Consider the following 14,358-nt stretch of genomic DNA (forward strand, 5'->3'; position numbering starts at 1 on the left):
CCTCAATTTGAAGCTGGTCCCTAGCAATCCTCAGTTTTCACACCATCTATTTTTTAATCCTTTCATTTTAAATTTACCAGGTGATCAAATTTGTGGCTGACTTTTTCAAGTTTCACATAACACAAAAATGCAATATAAAGGTTGCTTGGAAACTTAACTAAAGTCATGCATCATTTCCTCTGAATTATTCATACATTCCAGCATGAGAAAATCTTCATACTGTTTCCGGTCGGACATCTAACATACGTCACGAAAACATCTGCCCATTGCATCAACATTTGACTGTATCAAATTTGATGGCACTGAAATAGTTACATATTAAGAGGAATATATATATTGTCAGCCGTTTTTAATTTTGTTTTGATCACGATCATTTGAGCGTTTTGTATAACGAGCTTTGCGAACTGGCAAATTGTTTTTATCTAGTTAACTCTTTCAGTTTGTCTGCTCAGGTTATAACGCTGCAACAGTTTACAAACTATTAGGTTTAAAAATTATCATCAAAAGTTTCATTTTCTGGTCCTTTTCAAAAAAAAACTTGAATCAGAGCCCTCTTGTTTTTAAGAGAAAATTAGAGAGATTCTTTGAGAAATTTTGCCCGTCGTGTCTCCCTCATATCGAATTTGGTTTTCAATTGCTCTGTGCCTATTTGAAAAGGCTTTTTGTATGATATTGAGATATTGAGAGTTGTCTTGACAGCTGTCAGTTATGACAACTGGTAAGCAAATAGTGGGGTGGGTGATTCGGATAGTTGCCATTTTGGTATGCGTGGGTGCAGTGGGTCTGTGTGTGGTGTCTGCCATTCTATCAATTATGAAGCTAATCAAGACATACAATACTCCTGCCAGCTCCTATGTCCAGAAGACTCTCACAGGATTCCACACTGTTCCGGGTTTGATTAAATTTAAATGATTTAATGACTACGATGTTATAATTAAACAGTCCGAGTCGTAAAGGGTATCTGCCATTAACAATAATAGAAAAATCTGAAAACGGTAAATTTTACATGACTATCCGCTTAACACATTTCTTATATAATTTCAGCGCTTGTTAACACATTAAGCGGACAATTATGTAATATTCGTCCGCTTAAAATTATATATTTTTTGCACCTGTCGAGCAAAAGTCTTCATAAATCTTTTGCATCTTGCAATGTTGATTTTTTTTTAAAAAAATGAGCCTGCTTTTGTACAAACAGAAGCAGCACCGGAGCAAGAACCGGAGCAGCACCGGAGCAAGAACCGGAGCAGCACCGGAGCAAGAATTAAGAATTTTGTCAACACTTAAGCAGTTATCGCAACTGGAGTACATTACCACATTAGTTGATTGAATTGAAGCAGGCAGCTTAAGTATAATCGCCTTCCGATAGCCATGATGGAGACCATTTACAGTTGTTCTCCTTTCCAAAAATTTTAATTATCATTTTTAATTTAAAAAACGCAGATCTTTGATAGACTTTAGGCTCTTCAGAATCGCAAAAGATGAAGAGGCGCACCTGTTTTTTTTCTATATAAGCAGAGTTGAGCAAAAAAATGAGCATAAATTTCTTATTGCCGCTTAGAGATGTTTCAATCATGCCTCCTTAAAAAACAAAAAGTCAGCAACTAAATTAAACCAAAACAAAAATGAGGAACCAAATATAGAGAAAACTATCAAATTTAAACCTTTGAGGAGCTACCCATTGAAACTGAAATTTAAATGAGATTGAAGGGCGAGAAAACAAAAATGTCAACAAAACGGTCAGATGACAAAATTGACCTTCGTTTTGTGAAAAAAAATGTGTCAAGCCATGATAATGTTTGGTTAATAACAAAAGCCAAACATAAATTTCTTGCGACTACCGACTACTGCAATCAATGAGATCATTAATTACTCAGACTGTAATAAACGTTTAGAATAAACAGTTTAGAGTAAAAACTCAAAAATTTAAATTTTTTAAACTAAAACATTTAGTTGCAAGGTAGAAATACCAAAAACTATAACGAAAGACTTTCGATAAGAATATTATAAACTTGACGAGATATCGGTATAAACTCAAGGAGATCTCTCATTAAAGAGATTTTAAATTGTATCAGAACTTCTATATTTGATCATCAAAAAAATATAATACTTTAATAAAAAAACTCAGTCTCGAAATTAATTGAACTGATCGATGTTCTCCGACCGAATCAGAAAAGAACATCTATTTATTCGTAAGACAACAATATTGTTTTCTTTTTATTCGAAGGTACAAAACCGATTTCCGCACTCACTTGTAAATCTATAGTGAGAATGCTTATTGAAAAAGAGGTCACCCATACTTTTTAATAACAAACTAAGTCACGAAGGAGTTCTGTCAAGTTTTCCTCAACAATTGACAATCCTTCCAACTGACAATTATTAAATTTTGTAGACTCACATATATGCAAAAGACAAAACCGCAGAATCTCTGAAACAACAATTTGTTGTTAAAACCTGAAAACGAAAAACAAGCACAGAATTTTTTGGCAAGTAAATTAATAACAAAAAACGCAAGTGTGAGTAAGAAGCAGCCAGACTTTCTTTTTTATGAAATAAATTTACAAGTCAGCAAACCCAATTGGTGGACAATTTTTTGCAAAAAAGTATGTATTTGAAAAAAACTTATACAAGAGAATGCAACTTATTCAAAACAAAAGGTTTCCAATCTACAAACTGAGATGATTTCAAATCTAGATCAATTCAAAATTCATTTTATTCTAATAAACACGATGAGACAAAAATTAGCCTCAATACAGCTTCAGCTTTTTTAAACCAAAAAATGATGAGATTGTTTACGCAATAGAGCAAAAGTTAAAAAGAGCAAAAAGACAAAATTTGTGGAAAAAATTAGAGTTAAAAGTGAAAAGCTCATTCAAATTTCAAACTTTCATAACGCCTCGAAAAAAACAATATACCAAAAAAGCTTTTAAATTTCACATTCAACGCTGGACACGCTTGTGATTTTACTTACAACTCTCTTCGATCAATATAATATATATATATATATATATATATATATATATATATATATATATATAAAATGGCCAAAAATTAAAATTGACTGAACAAAAAAACTTAGTTGAGTATATTGTCCCCTCTCAAGTGTGGTTGGGACAATTATCAGCTTAGCTATGAACCTATGCAAACCGTACTGATCATATTGTTTGTCTTCTTTTTCTTAGCTCTGGTGTAACTTGGTGAACAGGCTCAGGTCGACGGTTAATATTACATCATAATATCTACTGTTTTAATATAAATAACCCGAATTCAGCGGTCGACTAATGAGAAGACCGTGTTCGACCATTATTGGGCATTTAAAGACCGTCGCAAGCCTAAATTGAGTATCAAAAGACTTTGGTCCGTCTTAAATGGTCGGGGCTGACAATGGGTCAACCTTTTTAGCTGAATTCCACGAGTGTGGAATCAGCCAAATGCAAATCAGATCTGCCTTTGCGTTTTAATGGATTTTTGTTATATGCCGTCATAGAGAATAATTTGCTGACTGGGTATATGTATAGAAAGGAATTGATTCAATTTATTCCTAAATTTCATTGAGAACATCAGAAGGCTACTGAGTTGATTAGTGTTTTACTGAGGGGAATTTTGTTAACTTAACATGTTATCTGAATAATTTACTAAGTTATGCATTGTTAACTAGACGTGGTTTGCATTTCGGCATGCTCACGAATGACGCAAAACAAAAGATTTGATACAAAAAAATGAATCCTAGCGTTTTTCGACATCATAACTTGCTGACTAACGAACACTGTGTTAAAATTGAATAAAATTTTTGCCTGTAGGGATTGTGTTTGCGGGTGTTGATCTCTCCCTTCATAGATGTGAGACATTCAACTTCACCTCCCTTGACATCGAGGCGCTCAACAAGAGGTCAAAGTGTGACCCTATGACCTTCACCATTTACAGTTCTACCCCTCCAGACAACGCTGCTATGATGAACAGCATGCCAGTCATGCTCAAGGTAGGAACCACATAACATTTCGCAAAAACACAAGTATCATCGGTGCCCAGGCTTAGAAGTCAACGTTCAAGAATACAACATAATTTCTAATGTAATATTAATTATAACCCTCATTGAGCGGTCCACTACTGAAGAGACCGTGTTCGACCAATATTGGGTATTCAAAAACCGTCAAAGACCTATATTGAGTATGAAACGACTTTGGCTCATCTTAAGTGGTCGGGGCTGACAACGATTCGACCCAATGTGAGAGTGGCGATCGACTCAGCGAATAATTTTCTGTTAGTATTTTGTGTTTTTCAATCAAAAGACCGTGGATCCTTTTTCGACTGCTGGTTTTTACAATTTTTTCATTTCTTCTCAGTAACGAAACTTAGGAGAAATTCTTTTCGAAACAAAATGAAATTTTGGAAAAAAATTGCAACGCTTGAATCCTTAGCCACAACATATAAGATTTTAATTAATTTATGTTGCGATCTGATATTTAAAGCTCATTGTCTCAAAAAACTAAATATCCGATTTATTTCATTAATTTTTCATATGCTATATTGTAGACTAGTGCTAGTCACTGCCAAGTTTCCTCAGTTTTGAATCATTAGTGTGGGAGCTATTTACATTTGAAATTTTTCCCTATGTATTAAGATTGTTTATAATATTTATAAGGGAGCCGCACTTCAACCCTTTGAGATAAAACCTTCATTTTCAAATACAATGTGTATCTTACAAATGTCCATCGACTCACAGAATTTGGGTTTGATATCTTTTTCAGTTTCAGAGTTATTATAAAAAAAGATACTTTAGCCCCAAATTGGACATAGCTGAAATTGTGAAAATTTGTTATTTAGTTCATATTACCTTAATTGTACTTGTTTATTAATTGTGAACTCAAAACTCAGCTTGTTTAGTGCTATTTAATCCGTTTCAATCATATTTGGTCATTTTTACGAACATTTTCTTCATTTGCCAGTATTAAATTTATTCAAGTATTTATGTTTCATGAACGAAAGATGGTACTTGATTAAGAAAACGGAAATACAGTCAACTTAAAAGAGGATTCCATTCATTTTTACCATAAAAGTTCTGAAGTTTATGTACCGTTTATAAATATGATTTGGTTTTGCTTTCATTGATATTTTAGTGAACATTAAATATTACGCACGCTTTCTTTAATTTTAAATTTTATGCCTTTATAACTTGTATTGGACAATTAGACAAGAAGTTAACCGTCTCATAAAACAGTCTTTTTTCTTCTTTCTACTTTGAAATAAAAATTTAGAACGCGTACAGGGCGGCCTTAAAACTTAGTTGAATATTAGATTGATAACCTAAGATAGGCCCAAACAAGTTAACAAAAGAACTTGCAGACATTTCATTCTTGCTGATGTCTTCTGATGACCTCAGAAAAATTTTCTGGCTAATGTCAGTTGATTAATAAATATGGTCCAATGGTGCCCTTAATCCGATACAAAATAGAATTTTTAGCAATCTTGTAAATAATTTTCAAATTGAATTCGTAAAGCTCTATATAGTGCGCATAATTCAGTTTTTTTTTTCTCAAAAATTTTAAGAAAGTGACCACGAATCCAAATAGGAAAAACTTGTACCTGAACTTCAATATAGATTCATTTCAAATTCCCAGCACATGGGGAGGGGGTACGTTCTCTGTTTTTTTAAAGACTCGGGCAATGGTCCCCGTCAAACTTTGCCTTACCATGTTGAATTAATTGACCTATCTATGTTTGCTCAAGAGAAAGAAAAGATGATTATGTTGGGAGGCATTATTTGATTTGGGGTGAATTCTGAGTGCTTAAAAATGAGACCATTTCTGAACGAACACCTAGTGTAACAACTAGAAAAAATCTAAGCACTCGACCATTTGTGAACTAGGTAAAAACGAGGTTACTCAATGATCGAGTCAAAGTCTAATAATGGTTGAATGTCATCTCAATACGTCTATCATTGTTAAGCGAGAACCTCAGCGTGTGTGACGGACTGGGATTGATTAATATATTTTTTTTTACAAAATCACAACCACGTGCAAGTCAGTTTTGAATGATTTTCCTCATAGTTATGTTAAATTGTTTAAGTTAAGGGAAAATGATCAATCCCTGTCTGTCGTCCACTCTGGGTCCTCTTTATTTGCGTAGGAGCTGCAAGGTGAGATGTCGTTTATGTTGCTGGAGGGTCCCAAGGACTGGTCCAACAAGGAGACCACCAGTTTCCATCTCTCTATCCCAAATGAGTTGTCGGGAGTGTGGGCAATTGTACATCCAGACTACGAAGCCGTCCGAGATCTGTAAGTCTATGAACCTAAGGTATATAACGCGTTCATCTTAATGGCTATAAGGCGATTTGTCCCGGACTACAGAATTTAGCAACTATCGCGAATAAATGAGAGAACAGATCAAGTGGCCAAAGATATCAAAAAAGAGCAATGCTGCTCTTGAAATGAACAGTCTGAAATGTGTGCAATAATAAAAAATGGGGCTGCTGAGAACGGGTCGCTTAAGTCTTATGCTATTCTGCTGCGGTTGCGCAGCAAACAAAATGATAAAATTATTATTATAATCGCGTACCCCAAGCGGAGATTTAGTAGAAGCTAAAGGTGCAATTCGTAGATGCATCTTGTTTCATGTAAGATCCTACAAAATTCTAAAAAATCTTCAGTTAAAACTGATCAGACTGTGTGTAGCTGTTAGGGTCTCCTCAGTCACTTATCAGCAGGAGAACGAAACGTTTTCAGTTATTTTTAATCAAATCAATTTAGCAAGTTATATTATTTTGCATTTTTCACTACTAAATACTGCTGATGTTCGTGGTATTATTGGTCAGCAATTTCCAACAGAAGCATGCGTCAAACCCAGAGCCATCCGATATAAACTCATTGAGTTACATTATTGAGCTATGAAGACCAAAAATTGGCCGTTGATAGCCGGCCCATTTTGTTTCTGTTCATCTAAACGAATGCTAAAAAGGATGCTCCAAACAAAAATAAAACTGCATACATTATTTTCCAAATCAAAGAAAAATGAAACTATAAATTAATAATATCAGATTAGATAATAAATTTCGCCTGAAGAAGCTTCGAATGGATAGTAGCGAACGTGTTGAAAAACTAGCAAATGCGATGATTCTTAAAACATTTTTAGACATTATGTTCTTTAACTTAAAGATTCGACATTTGAATTTATATATTTATCTATTGCTTTTGGGGAAAGGTTGAGCGATAAACGTTAAAGTACTCCTTATGACCCGCAACGAAACGTCAAAAATGAAGCTTCTTAAATTGAATAAAATTACCTCGAACAAGGAGAAATGAAATTTAATTTTATCGCAGGATTTTTATTGTTTGTCAATCCTTTGAGTTTCAAGAGTTTCATGAGTTTCAAGAGCTGCAAGAGCACTCACTCACCCTCCCCAATGACCACATTAGAAGACGCATCTCCAATTTCGACTTTTTCTTGGAGCCTGAATAGCAGTTGATTTACCAAACAGGTGCTCGCTTGAATAACAGAGCTTTTTGCCGCACAATATTGCACTCGTGCGCCTCAACAATTCAACCAATTGGCCCAATTCACCTTTGCGTGCAGTCTTCGTATAACCAAACGATGTCCTTTTCCTTAAGATCAAAATTGGATATCTGCCATTGGGTCTATTTTTTGAGCTCAGGTACAAACTCCTTGAGAGGATGACTTAACAAATACTGTCTGAGAATAGATTGTGTCCTTCTGCATTCTTTGTTGAAAAAGCATGATTTTTGACCTTCAATTGACTTGAAATCAAAAAGAGTTTTGGCGTTAGTGGCCTCTCGTCAGCTAAGTGGTCCCAAACATTCTCAATTGGCGTAAATTGAAGATGTTTTCGGCTTCTGACACTGTTGTTTGGGGGACCCGTTGCGTTAACTTTTGGATAGCAAAGACAATAAGCAATCTTTGATCGGCTGATTGAATAAATGGTTTCCCAAAACCGTCAAGGGGGATGCTAGAGCAAAAGAAGAGTTAACGTCCAATCGATGTCCTGCTGCGACAATAGGAAGCGAATTTAAATGTTGTCTGGTTTGTTTTTTCTGGAACTTTATTCTCATGGCTTCATTTGCTCCAGCATCATTACTGATTGGGAATGGTTATGTGACTTTTTAATGTTGGCAGTCTTGTGCAATCATGGCTAAGACTTGCCAAGTATATATCCAATTCTTGACCAAGATTTGACAAGTCTGAAAATCCGCCCTCTGAACCCTTCAATCTGTGCCGATTCTGTTTACCCCACCTTGAAAATTAAGCTTTGATTGGGAAAATGTGACCCAAGTCATGACCAACTGTCAGATTTGCATTATTTGTATTCAGACTTGTACGGAAAAACCATAATACGCATGCATTTATACTTGATCAGTTCTGGCATAGACTAGTGTTTCGGCAATGGATTGATCTACCTTTCTTATATTTTCGTTAGTAGTAGAACAAAAAGTATACGAAAGAACAGGAGAACCAAATTAGTATGAACAGATACCAAAGTTGACCAAATCCGACGACAATTTAACAACCTCCTTTTGTAGATTTGCAGTGGTGAGCAACTCGGCCTCTTCCCTTGAGCAGAGGTGGGATGTGGCGAGAGACCTGCTGATAGGGTACTCTGCTAATTTTGTCACCCCCAACTACCAGGCCTTCTATCTCATGAGCAAGCGGATATTCAAATCATTCGGAGAAGTGGACGCAATTCGGATCGACATGGAGGTCAGACAACACTTTAAGTAGTGGAACCCAATTAGTGATCTCTGATCAGACCAAAATAATTGGACCATTTCCGACCCTTTTGTGCACTCAAACTCATTTCCAGACCTATTAATTTTGGTCTGAAAGCACAACGTGTGCGTCCGCCTTGGGTCTGATCAGAGGTTACTTCCGTCTGGACCTAGACTTCAGTCTGGACTACTATGAGAGCGTACTTAACTTCACTTTTCTCAGACTACTATCTCTTTTGGTTTAAAGAAAGAGAAATACCCTAGTCTAGAGATTGACTTATGAAAAGAAGTGTGAAAAGACTTCGGCTGGACTTTATACGTTGCCGTTGAATTCGGCTAAAACGATCGTTCTTGAGATAATCGCCAAAAAAGTCGACCAAAGACTACCCCTAAATGTTCGGGTAGTCTTTGGTGAATATTTTTATTGGTCACAATTTTTGAAACCAGGGATGATCTCAACTTTATTATTATTGCCGTTGATTTCAAAATTTCGGATAGGTGGGATAGGGTTAGCCAAGCTACTAAAATGTATTTAAAATATATTTGAATTTCTTCAACCACAAAATGCGACAGGTTTAGCTCTACGAGATCCGTTTTTTTTCCATGTAAAATACTATTGATGGTAAAAAATAACAAACTCTTTTTTTTGCAGATAGCAATTCTGGAGCAGAACGAGACAGATTTGGACTTGAATCTGCCCAGAGAAAGAAGTCCCTCTGGATATGAGCATTTGGAGCTATACTATCAGTGGAAGGATGGAAACTACATGGAGGGAGACAAGTAACCACTGATAAATTTTGGCTCAATTTAGTCTGCCTTAAGTTTCTCCAAACGGCTGAAAAACGGCTGAAAACGGCTCAGAAACACCTGAAAACGGTCCAATATGGGCCCAATTGACCCTCCCGCCTTTTCACTTGGTGGTCCCCCTTTTTCACTTGGTAACAGTTGGCATCAGATGTCAGGCGCCCCGAGAAAGTCCATAAAAATTAGTGCAAAAATCGTGGCACGTTACAAAATATTTTGGAATATCAAAATTTTCACAAAATTTTTTTTTGAAAAGTGTTTTGACTTGGGAATCAACTTCCAAGTGTAATCCAAGTCTTGGCAAAGACTTGTCAGACTTGCAGACTTGTTTTTAGACGTGCACAGTACTGATATATGCTTGTAGACTTGCATGTAGACTGGCTCAGTACGAATCTTGACTTGCAGTTCAGTCCGGGTTTCTGTTAGAGCTCGAAGAACAGAGTGATATCTTTAAAGAGCTTAGTGATGATTTGGTAAATCCATTTTCGTCGTTTTCCATTTAATTATTCCATACTGTTTGTCCTATTTGACTGAGAAAAGTTTATCTTGCAAAATCTTGTGAGATTCTTGCAATATAATCGTCCGGATCCCGCATATTGCCATTAAGCGTCATTTTTAAGAATCTTGCACGATCTTGCAAGATAAGCGTCGGAACTGGACTAGGGTGTGATGGTGATTCAATAACATTGTAATAAGTGTTTCTATAGAATATAAAGCACCAAAGGATAATAAATTTCAGCTTATAGAGCGAGTTTTTAAAATTAGGTAGTTGAATCATAATTTTACTTGCTGAACTAGTTTTCCATTAATTGAAGTTTTGTTAAAATTATTTATCTTTTTGCTTGACTTGAATTGTACCTTTTTGGAACTATAAATATGTTTCAATACAATTCATAAATTAAACCTCAAATAACTAAATCTACCTACTAAGAGTTGATGTAAGAGTGCTCTCTATTCCTGCGGTTTTCTCGTAGGACCTGTATCTAACTGTAAGGTTCCGTGTCGAGGTTTGGCGGTGAATATTTGTAAGAAATGCGGTGATATGCAGTGAAAAAATTAATTTTCACCGCGTATTTCTTACATCTTTTTGCGGTGAATGCGGTGAATTATTTATTTTTACAGCGTTCACAGTATTCTTACAAAAAAGATTTATCCCTACACGGGATCGAAACTCTAAACTCCTGCATGCCTTCAACTGCTTAGTCCACTGCGCCAACTGTCACTGACTTCTTTGATATTTCTTGTGAATTTACATCAGCCTGAGTAAACGTTGGAAAGCGAATGCGTTGAATTTTTGTAAGAAATGCTGTGAATTTCGCGGTGAATTTTTGTAAGAAATGCGGTGAAATGTGGTGAATTAATTTTTTCACCGCATTCACCGCCACATTAATTTGCCACAAAAGTCGATGCGGTGAATTTTTGTAAGAAATGCGGTGAATTTTTGTAAAAAATGCGGTGAAACGCGGTGAAATTTTTATTTTAACCGCATTCACTGCAATCACCGCATTTCTTACAAAAAATCACCGCATTCACTGCATTTCTTACCAAAATTTACCCAAAAACCTCGACCCGGGGTAAGTTCAATACTTAATTTGAAGTAATTCGGAAAAATGTCAGTTCTGATTCAGAAATTAATTTAGGTCAGATTTGGCACTGAAATTATTTTATTGGACAAATAAACACAATGCTGGTATGAAATTGCAAAACTATTAACTTTGGCGCTTGCGAAGATTATGTACATATATGAACAAACTAAAACTGAAAACTTTTGATAAGAATTTGTCTAGGATTCGTTTTTTTCACCTAAATGCGGTTCACAGTGACATAAAATAGTAACACTATAATAAAGTTCAACAAATACATACATAAAATTGCCAATAAAGTTCACAAATTTTTGCCGCAGTGCAAATTGCAAGCTTTGAAATGAAAGGGTGCAAACTTTGATTAAAACTATCTGACCCAAACGTTAACTCAGATAAGGCTAAATTTTATAAAGTAATTAGCTTTGTGTTTTTCCCTCTTTCTATTTATATAGGATTTGAATATTGATCGTCATCTTTGAGGGTAAGTTCTCTTTTTGTCTTTTGGTATGAAATCAGATAAGACACTCTAAACCAAAATTATCATTCAGACTCTGATTGCTGTCTGAATAAAACTCTGATTAAGAGCTTACTTCCTCTGTTTCGAAAAATGATTCAAGATGTTGAGTTCTGATACAAGAAAAGAAATAATTTTTTGTTTTGAGTATTTTTCTGCATCTTGATGGTTACACTAGGGAGAAGGTTAACCAAATATATACATTTATCTATATTTGTATAACACACACATACACACACACAAGCACACAGGCAATCGCACACACACACACACATCAGCACTTACGCACGCACACACACTTATATATATATATATATATATATATATATATTCATATATGTATATATATAAATATATACATATATATATATATATATATATATACATGTATATATATATATATATATATATATATATATTTATATATATATATATATATATATATATATATATATATATATGTTATAGATTTAACGTAGGCTAAATGATCGGTGTCGGCTTCCTTGGGATGTTTTTAGTTCCAGAATCTCTAATTACCAAAGTCTTTTCTGTTGTGATTCTTTTTGTTAGACTACCTTGATATAGCAATATTGGCGAGAAAAGAGCGGTGAAAAGGTAGCCTAATCCGTTAGCAGGCTTTGCATTTGTTTTATATAGTCGTATTATTCATCACGCGCTAACGTTTTTTCACTGGTACGCTTTGCAACTGCTGTTAACGCATCTGGCGTTGATTTTACTTAGTCTGCTTAATTAATCGCATTAAAAAAGAAAATATATTTGTTTTGATTTTTTTTAAACCAATGAGAAAACTCGTTGTTTGTTATGATGACCGCAAAAATCTCTTCAGGGCCTATTCTATATTTCGTAGCCCTTACTTTGGTTTTAAATTTAAGCAATAAAAGCACGGCACAACTAATTTGCACGCTGGCTTCTCTACCAACAAGCTGACTTGTAGTGCTTTAAGTAATTTAACGTTCATTTTATTTAATAAGTTATAGCGAAAAGAAATGAGACATGAATAATCTTGATAAGAGGCTTAGTAAATGATAAGATAAATCTTGATAAAATCTTGATAAGACGACTCTTAACAAGATATTGATCATATTTTGGTTTAAAAATGCAAAGATATGTACGGAAATGCTCAATTTTTGCAAAGTTCAAGAAATAAGATATTGATAAGAGCAACAAATAAGAATCGTCATGATCTTAAGAAGATATGTCAAGTCTTAGGGCTTGAAAACAAAAGTTAATAATATTATGCGAGAACTCGGAAATGTTTCCCTAGTCGATATAAGAAATCAAACTAGAGCATTTTTTAAAAAAATAAACCATACTGTAACAGTTCTCTGAAGAAGAACAAAACATGACAGGAGACAATAAAAACAAGACAAAGCAAAACAATAGTAAAATAGCTAAAAAGTTGTCAGAAAGTATCTCAAGTCGAGTTAAAATTTAACTTTTGAGTTTTTTCTAAGATATTGTGCTTTGTCCCCTCCTTTTTTTATTGGCGGAGTTACCCTCCTCATTTGGCGGAGTTACAGTTACCGGAATAAATTTTTGGAGTACCGATGTAGCAAGGTAAATCAGTTCTTTAACTTTCCTCAGAAAAAACGAAAACAACAAGACCAGAAGCGAAAAAAACAAGAGGAAGCAAAACAAAACAAATGTAATTTAGCCAAAAGTTTATTAAAATATCACAAAAATCGTGTCAAGTCAAAGTCATTGTATTTTTTTTTACAAAAACAAGCCTTACCTAAGCATACGCACTAAAAAAACACCCACACAAACACACACATACACGTAACTCGATACAGACACACCAAAACAAGCAGGCAAACAAACAAATTGAAGACATAGATAAATACCAACACGCATGAGAATATAGTTTTACGCTCTAAATTGGCAGCAGTTTTATAACAAATTTTAAATGCTAGAAAGATCCTTCTAATGTTTATTCTTTTTGGGGTTTATTTAATTGCCTCGTTCAAAATGTTAACCAAAATTTGCAATAATTTTGTAGCGTTGTGGACTTGGCCATATATAGGGTTATCAAAAAGATTTGTAAACTAATTTGGAGAATGAGCTTAGAAACTGTTTAAGAACTAGACAAAGCAGCTTTTACTAGTTGAATACTGTTTTCAGTGTCTAATAAATCTTTTTAACGGTTTTTTGCGTAGAACGATTAGATTTTAGGGCGAAAGTATTAGTTATATATCATATTTTGTCACTGATCCCCTAATCACAATCTTTTAAAACAGTGGGATTCGAACATGTTTTTGGCAAATCCAAATTTTTACGGGACTCTGTTTTTGAAAAAAGTATTTAAGAGTAGTATCTTAAAGTTTTGCATTCGAATATATGCAAATGGGTACCAGTACAACAAGTGATTTACGTATACCATTCCATTCAGGGAAACTGTTTAGGAGACATCAATTCCTTTTGTTAAGGGTGGTTTGTAGAAATTGAGCCCCCTCAACTTAACCCATACCCCCACCTCAGCCCCCATTTCAACGCTCTCTATCCTATTCCACCCGTAATCAGACACCCTCAAATGCCCGACTCCCGACTCATTTCACTGTGCTCATCAACCCGCTCCCCCCTCAATTGGACTCATATAATTTAACAAACGTGTTGCATTGAGAACGGGTACACCGTAAAAGTCTGCATGGCCCTGTTTTCCTCCCATTGGTTCACAATTACTGTCAGATCATAGCGTCCCTGACTCACTCTCGAATCACAG

The 14,358-nt window shown here is 34.9% G+C and overlaps 1 protein-coding gene across 1 annotated transcript; it reads left to right on the forward strand.

Annotated features, from left to right (window-relative positions):
• The first annotated feature begins 234 nt into the window (after nt 1-234).
• Nucleotides 235-9,528, forward strand: LOC142336999 (uncharacterized). Its single transcript, XM_075386009.1, has 5 exons — nt 235-892; nt 3,801-3,979; nt 6,127-6,275; nt 8,532-8,709; nt 9,370-9,528. Exons 1-5 carry the CDS (start codon nt 709-711, stop codon nt 9,499-9,501), a joined length of 822 nt encoding a protein of 273 aa, XP_075242124.1. The 5' UTR covers nt 235-708; the 3' UTR covers nt 9,502-9,528.
• Nucleotides 9,529-14,358: the final 4,830 nt, after the last annotated feature.

This window comes from Convolutriloba macropyga, chromosome 3 (assembly GCF_964194025.1).
Source record: "Convolutriloba macropyga chromosome 3, txConMacr16.3, whole genome shotgun sequence".
NCBI lineage: Eukaryota > Metazoa > Xenacoelomorpha > Acoela > Convolutidae > Convolutriloba > Convolutriloba macropyga.